Source organism: Desmodus rotundus, chromosome 1, assembly GCF_022682495.2.
Source record: "Desmodus rotundus isolate HL8 chromosome 1, HLdesRot8A.1, whole genome shotgun sequence".
Lineage (NCBI taxonomy): Eukaryota > Metazoa > Chordata > Mammalia > Chiroptera > Phyllostomidae > Desmodus > Desmodus rotundus.
In genome coordinates, this window is record NC_071387.1 from 151,839,007 (window position 1) to 151,847,380 (window position 8,374).

At 39.6% G+C, this 8,374-nt stretch overlaps 1 protein-coding gene across 2 annotated transcripts in view; it reads left to right on the forward strand.

The window, feature by feature from the left end:
• Positions 1 to 5,440, forward strand: part of ARB2A (ARB2 cotranscriptional regulator A) — a 404,957-nt gene extending 399,517 nt beyond the window's left edge. For both annotated transcript variants that reach the window (XM_024563510.4, XM_024563505.3), the window contains one exon: positions 2,424 to 5,440. In XM_024563510.4, the coding sequence (XP_024419278.1) occupies positions 2,424 to 2,566 (143 nt within the window). In that variant the 3' untranslated portion in view covers positions 2,567 to 5,440. The remainder of the gene's footprint in view (positions 1 to 2,423) is intronic.
• Positions 5,441 to 8,374: the final 2,934 nt, after the last annotated feature.

The following is an 8,374-nucleotide window of genomic DNA, read 5'->3' on the forward strand; positions in this document are numbered from 1 at the left end:
AAATGCCAAATGAGCCTGGAAGCATGGGAAATGAGAAGGAAGAGACAATTAACACCTTTTTTTTCTTACTGTGTTTGGGAATTGCCAGGTAATATGCATCTGAGAATAGTCTTTCAGAAAGAAGAAATACAATTGATTTAAAAATATTTTATCATTACAGCCCCTACTGGTGTGGCTCAATGGATTGAGCGCGGGCCTGTGAACCAAGGGGTCACTGGTTCGATTCCCAGTCAGGGCACATGCCTGGGTTGCGGGCCAGGTCCCCAAGTCAGGGGGCATGAGAAACACCCACACATTGTGTTTCATTCCATCTTTCTCCTTTCATTCCCCTCTCTCTAAAAATAAATAAATAAAATCTTATTTTTAAATATTGAAAAAATATTTTATCATTATAAATGCAATTAGTAGTTATTGTTGAAATGAAACTAGAGTTGCAAGCACTACAGAAATAGGGACAGGCATTTTATAAACCTACCCAGAAACTGGGCTCCCTTCTACCTATACCCACAAAATATTAAAGTTTATGTCTGAACATGTGTAGAACTGCTCACTTGCATTTAGAGAATATAAATGCCTCCAAATTCAAAATTAGAATAATAAATATCTGGATGTTACATATATTTTTAAAAACTTGAAATTTACACACCTATTGATGCAGACAGGCATATGTGTAATTTCTTTCCCCAAGAATTATATTAAGACTAGTCAAAATCCAGTGAGTCACTTTAGGATTTGCCAGGATAAACTACACTCATCTCTTTCTCTCCCCCATTGAGTAGCATTGAATTTTGCCTAAAATGAGTAAGCAAATAGAGAAATGACCTCATTTTTAAGTCTGAGTGCAGTAGTGTTGGCAGATATTTCTCAAGGATATGATTTCAATACTGGATCTTAGTTTCAGACGGTGGTTTGTAAAGCCATTCTGCAGAGGAGAAGATAGAGAGCATCCTTGTGAGGGCACCTGTAAAGAGAGGGCTTCTTCGGTAGGGCCAGCTCCCACAGCTCAGTCACTTGCACAGACTGTACCTTTCTGCTCTCTCTGGTCCACCGCAGCCATAGCATCCTTATTGTTGTAACTCCGAAATTGTGATACTGTCACAAAACTGTTGCTAGGCAACAAATGTGGTTACCAGGTCTCGGCGAATAGCTGAAGGGGAAAGCAAAGTGTTGCACCATTGTAGAGTAACCATAGCAATGACCTACTATTACAGACTAAAGAATTATCATTAACAATGTTAAAGTATCAGACAGAGGCCCTGAATCTGGAGACTTCCAGGCAGTATCTTTCTGCATAATTGAGTGATCTAGGAAGAGATTTCAACTGTCTTAAAGTTACTCATTATTTCTATGGAAGAGTCTTAGTAATTTATTTTTTAATTTAAAAATTGTTTAGTTGTGAATCTACTGGTTAAATGATATAAACTATCTCAAGGAATCAAAAACAGAGTAATGCCCTCATCTGTTATGTATACATCAATGTTATTTTTTGCCTGTTAAAATGAAGGTGGATTGGATTTGGAAGATACTGTATGTTAGTATTAAAGTGAAACCACAGAGAAGTTGTGGTAAAATAAAATAACCCCGTAAATTAACAACTAGGCCTGCGTTTTGTAAGTTGAATTTCTCCTGACAAAATAGGACGTCTAGACGCTCTTTTAATAGTCACTGCTTGGAAACATTTTTTTCTTAGCTTTTGGAAAACTGCTCCCTAAAATCTGTTTGGTTTTTTTGTTTGTTGTTTTTTGCTTTTATTTATTTTTTTTTTTTAAGTAGCCTGCTTGGACGCTTTCGTATCTGGTCCTTTATTAAGCATCCCGGACAATTTGGTCTCAGTGGCCTCGCTGAGGCAATTCTAACAAACAGCACGCGGTCTGGAGAGGCTAGAAAAGTCCGCTGTGCTTTTCTGCCCGGGAAAGCGCAGGAACGCCGCCGCGCTGGCGTGGGTGCGGACGCCGGGCTCGGCGCGCGGGGGAGGCGGCCCTGCGCGCGCGCGCGCGGCGCCTGGGGAGGTGGGTGGTTTCGAGGCGGGGATGGGAGTGGCCCTTCCTGCCTCGGGCCTCGATTGGCCCGGCGGGGCTGAGGCCCCGGGGGCGCGCGGCCGCTCCGGGGCGACCCGCGGGGCTGTCCCCGCCGAGTCCTCGCGCTGGGGACCCGATGGGGCTGCGGCGCTGGCGGTGGAGGTCTCGGGATCGTCGCGTTTGGCGGACGTCAGCTCTCCTCCGAGCCCCGGGGCCGAGTGGAAAGGCAGGTAAAGGTGCGGTTCGGCGGCGCCGGGCGCCCGAGGGGGCTTCGGGGCGGGCGCGGGCTCCCGAGGCGGAGCACCGAGGGCGGGCGCCTCGGCTCGGCCTTGCGGTCGCCACCCCCCACCCTCCCGGTGCCGCTCCGGAACGAGGCCCCCGTAACCGAATCTGTGTTTTTTGCAGGCACCGACCGCCACGAGCTCACTTCCTGGAAGAGCTTCCCGTCTATTTTCAAGTTCTTTGCGGAAGCCTCCGAAGCCAAGACTAATGCCCTTAAGCCGGCTCTGACGCGGCGCTCGCACCGCATCAAGCACGAGGAGCTGTGAGAGGAGAGCGAGCGAGGCGGGGGAGGGGGCGCCGGGACCCACGCCGGGGCGTGCACCCACCCCGCACCTCGGGCTCGCGTCGGCGAGCGCACTCCCAGCCCCTCATTAGATTGTTTTCTTCCCAGAGCACAGGGTCGCGATATATACATCTAAATAGCGTTTTGCATTATTTCTAGATGAGTGCAACTGTCAAAGCAATATGGGTTCACTGGTCGTGCTTCCTGCGGGCCGCGCCCGGGCTTCGCGCTGCCCGTCAGCCCGCAGATTAAGGCTGACAGCGCCCTGCCCCGCGCGGCCTGCGCGCCTCTAATTGCCCAGACGGAGCCGCGCGGGCGCTGCGGGCGCGCGGTGTCTGCGCGGTCCTACCGCCCGCTGCCGCGTCGCCGCTCGCCCCTACCCCGGCCGCAGCCCCCCTTAATCGCGTCCCTTGTTTCCCCTCTTCTCTCCAAACTGAAGCAAACTTTTAGTGTAGACTTCAAACTACCCTTTTCAGTTGTTCACTGAGAGGGTCTTATGCCTCTCTTATTTTTTTTTAAGGAAGTGCCCCATACACACCCACAAAAGCCAAATTTAAATTCAGAACCTGAATGCTGTGATGTACTATGTAGTTTGGGAGCGCAAATTGTTCTCTCCCTAACGATCTGTTTTCATTTGCAGACCAGAAGGAAAACTTTGCATTAAAAAAAGCTATGAAGTACCTAATGCACATTACCGCTAAAAATCCTTGCTAGTTGAATGTGACATTTTATTACATAAGTTTCCAGTTTCACAAGATATTATTTAAAACAAAACATAATGATGAACAAATCTTTTAAGTATATGTGTGAAAGCCCCTTTTAAATGGAATTTCTAATTTTATCATTAGAATTGACTTTACTTTTAAAATATATAATGTATATTGAGTGGCATTGTAATTTAGGTAGCATACGTACTTAAGTTTTGCTTTTTAAATCCTAATGTGGAGAAAGTTTGTTTTTGTTGTTAACCCTAACTAGAATGATCTATTCTGATCTTTCATGGAGTTAGGTCCTTTTAACGACAGGATTTTTAATCGTGATCAGGAAAGTGAACCTGCCTACCCTTGAGCCTCTTCCTTCTGAAAGGCTAAGTGGGGCTAAAATAATTCTTTTAGTTTGCCGCTCCAACAGAAAGGGAAAGAACTGATGTGAAAGATTTCTCCTCAGTCCAATAACAATTGTTCAGAGTCCGCTTCCTCTGTAGGGTTTTGCCCTACAGTTTCAACTATTAAGTATTTTAATCTAGCTAAGATCTGGCCAACACTGTGAAATATAAGAGATAAACTAAGTTAAGATTTTGCTGACTTTTACATTCAAATATTAAATCTTAACATTATAATTTTTAATTCCTTGAAGAATTTAATTACCCACTGTATTCCGTTTCTAATAGATAAGGATCTGAATTTAATATTCAACCTTTTTTTCAAGTATATGCAACAATAATCCTGCCTTATTTGAGGACATGATAAAATGTACCCAAAATGACTTAGAACTGTCTGACTCCTCAGAAAAAAATTACAAAATAACCACCTCATGGATAAAATGTTTTTATATTATGAACAGATTTCAGCAAGTTTTAACACTGATAATATCTTTGTTTGTATACAAGTACATTAGTTCTTATAGTTTTAATAGCAAATTAAAGTGATCTTTTTGAATGGTTATGCATATCTTTCTATGTTATTTTAGCAGAAACAACATAGGAGGAAAACTCAAAACATCATACTGTTCAGCTTCTGGATAGCTTTAAGATGTGTAACTCCAACACTGTCAAGCCCCTTGGTCTGCAATCTTTTCTATTTCAGAAGTAATGGTAAACTGTATAAGCTAATGGTAACTTCCCCTGAGAGGATTTGAGAATTGATGTAGATTGAATATATTTTTCAAAGTGTTATAAACTGTGTGGGGTTTGCAGTACATGAAAATGTTCACAGGAAACTAATTTTGTTGCTTTTAACAAAAAAAATCAGTACTTGTGCAATGCTAAATTTGTGACGCTTCTGCAGCCGAATTAGAGCAAAGGAAATATGCTCAGCTTATAAATCAAATCATTCCTATTCCTTCTCTTAGATTTTCTCACTGCTCTTTTTAAATTAAAAAAAAAAAGTAAAGAAAACCTTTACTTTTAACTAGAATAAATCACTGTTAAATTGCCTTTAATACTTTAAAACTACTGGGTCGTTAGGCCTTATTTAACTATCCGTAGGGCTATTTGCAAACTTAAGTTGTGTAAATGTAATTTCTACTTGTGGATCTGAGCTGTAGCCACCCGAAGAGAACTAGGCAAACCATCCCAGACCTCCAGCTGATAACTGATCAGATTCCTTGTAATGTAGGAATTTTTTTAACCTGTTGATTATGGGTCTATTGATATAAATGTAATACTGTCCTTCACCTCAATTTTCCTGGAGTAACAGCGATCAGTTGGTGGAAGCCCGCCTGCTTAGAAGCTTCAAGTGTTCATATTCTTGCTCTGACCTTCTCCCTAATTTGGTTTCTTTAGACAAGTTTTTAGAAGACTAGAGGTCTAAAGTTAGGATGTGGGTTTTCTTTTCTATTATATGCTCCAGCAAGTGGAATGGGAGCAAAGAATTGTTGCTAAATCTAAGATACTAAATCATCGGAGCATTTAAAGGTACCTAACCATGCAGCCATTAAAAGTTTTTATGGGTATTTGAGGGGGTGGGGGAGAGCAAGAGAATCTACTTGTAATAATTGTTCTCAAGTTTCTGCCTTGTGCTTCAACCTGGATTACATTATTGTTTATACCAAAAAATGTAAAAGTAAAGCACAGGAGTTTCCTATATATTATATATTTCTGTTTATCATTTTCAAATAAAAACAATTTTCCCAACAAGCAGCAGTGTGTTATTCTTATTCAGAAGTTTATTTACTCATGTATAGATGTTAATAAAAGCAGGAACTTAAAAAGATAGGATATCTTTCATCAATATTTTAAACCTCTAGCTGCTTATTATTATTATTCTTGTTGCTGTAAAGCAATACCCTAACTCTAGCTGAGTCACTGTTTTGCTTGGACCTTTCACAAAGCTACCACTTTTTAATACATTTGTTCTTAATATATAAAATATCTCCTTGGCTACAAGAAAAATTTGAATCCATTGTTAAACTATCGTTTTATAAAATATTCTGTGGTATACAGTAAACAACTGTTTTCCAAATGGAGTCTGCTGAGATTAAATTGTTCCCAAATCCCTATATAAGTCCCTGATGTATTATGAAGTCTAATCTGAAAATATCTTGTTTACAATTATTTTATAGCTTTTCCTTCTTTAAAACTTGTAACTCCTCCGAGAGTGTGACAAAATATGTTAACTATATTACCAGTGCTAATAAGTTAGATTTTTTTTTTATGTTTCTCTGGATTATCTGGAGTTTCAACCCAAATACATGTGTGTCTCATGTCATAATCATAGTTTGTAACTAAACTAACATTCATTTTGGTGTCTGTAACCCTGATTCATTAAGAAAGATGACTGTTACAGAAAGTCTAAAAATTTCTCCAAAACTTTCCCTGTGCCTCTATAGAGAAAGAAAAATGTCTTTAAATAAATGTGAGACATTCTCATCTTTGAAATATGGGTGGCCACAAAAAGGGAGGGGACAATAGTGGTGGTTATTTTATGATTACTTATTAGGGGCTGTAATAATATAAAATAAAAGACTCCAGGAGGTACTCCCTTTCAAAAATTGAATACTTTCCTTCCTTCCTTCCTTGTATAGAGTGACCGAGTGGGAGTCTCTTGAATTGTTGGTCTTCCTTTTATCTAATATTCTATTAATCTCCAAAAAGATCAGTTTGAGTCTGGGAAAGGGTTTTTAATCAACACTTCACAGAGCTTAAAGCTACCCTACCTAAAGCGTCAGCTTTGTTAGACGGTTTTAGATTTAAAGCATTGCAACTGTCATGCACTGTACTAAGAGTAAAGAATGTACACCAAGTGGAAGATGTTGAAAAGAGAGAAATAGCACAAAGTCGATCAACGGAGATTCAAGAATAGAAGTAGCCATCAAAGCATTCCAGCGTTTATCTCCAAATCTATGTAGGGTTAAAAAAAAAAAAAGCAACAATGATAGTTTTAAACCTCACACTTAGGAGGGATGAATGTTGATTTAATTGATTCATTTGGATCCATGTTTTTAAAGTTTCACACCACTGATCTTTCATGTAGTGATGTCTTTAGCAGTCAGTGGTCTGACATGAGCCTCCTCAGATTTCATCAGTGGGACTCTCCATGACATCTGAAATTATGCACCGGTCTGTGCTATGGTAACTGGAACTGGGAGACCTCGATGCCAAAGAGCATGGTTAGATTGAAGAACTCTTGTTAATTCTTAGCACAAAGGTTTTAGAGGAGTGGTAATTGTAAATGAACCATAAAGGTTAAAGTCACCAAATATTATATAGTGGGCTTTAATTGCTAGGTAGGAGAAAATTGTTCTCAAAGTTTGACCATTAAGTGGATATCATGCAGTGAGCAGTATTTTCCCTTTGAATGTAAAAAGCATGAAAATGGAAATTTGACTTAACCCATGAGGACTTCCAAGCCACTTTTCCCATTCCTTCACCTTGAGATTTGTCAAAAATCTTTCACTATATTTTTATATCGTTGGAGTTGAGTCCTATTTGAAACAGACATGAAACATGTTTCTAGGAAGAAATCTGGAGAGACCCTGCATCTTTCCAGATCATTCAGCTTTCTTCTCCCTTGGCTATTACATCCAGTAATATGGGAGACTGTCATAGGTAAAATAATGTTGAACTGTACTTTGTAGCCAGCCTGCAGTACCAATACAAAGAATCTGAAATGAAAAGACAACCAACACCCTAAGAATATGTCTCTTTTTAAAGTTTACAGTTTGAATAATGAACTTGGATTGAAACTTGGCAGGAAAACAAACCATGGCACCATCACATCACCAACCATTTTCACTCTTCTGCCCAATTTCAGAGTGCATGCGTTTGTGAGTGTTTCACTAGATCAGTGACAGCTCTTTATTTGCATAATTATATGCTCTGGTCTGAAGAGAAAACTAACCCCCAAATTTCATGGGTCACCAAACTGCAACAATCAATGTTTTATCACGTATGCTAAGCAAAATCTAAGAAGCTATATGAAGTTTCTTGGGGAGTTTTTACTCCTCAGAAAATTAAAGAGTTTTCCTCTCCTGAATAGATTCAAAATCTTTCCAAGTTCTTTGTAACTGAATTCTGTTTGAAGGCAAAACTAGAGATTAACATGTAGATCTGGATCTTAGACTCACTAGCATTACTTCAAAGTGTCTTAAAAGGACCAGCATTTTTAGAACACTAAATTTATAAATTTTAAGTACTGCCTGTCCTTCATGCTATGAGGAAGAAAATTATTGGTCAAATTATGGTGAGCCAAAATTAAGTCTGAGTTAACTACCATTAAATATAAAATTCATTTCTTTCTTTGAAATAACTCAGGGGTTTTTTTAAAGGCCATATAGAAAAATATGTATATGTGTGTGTACCACACACACACATACATATTCATCCATGAGGTACATATGCCCATTTCACCAGAAATAGACAACATATACAATATATGCATGACTTTTCAGTGCCTGTAACATAGGTACTCAACATTGGTCACCAGGGTTGTTTGTAAACTTATTTTAAGTAAATTTTTCATGTTCAAATTCTGCAAGGCATTGAAAAAAATATTTTTAATGCCTCAAGTTCATTTATATCAGTAAACTCTCTTTGTATCTAATGTGTATTTGTGTGTAAAGTGGCTTTATT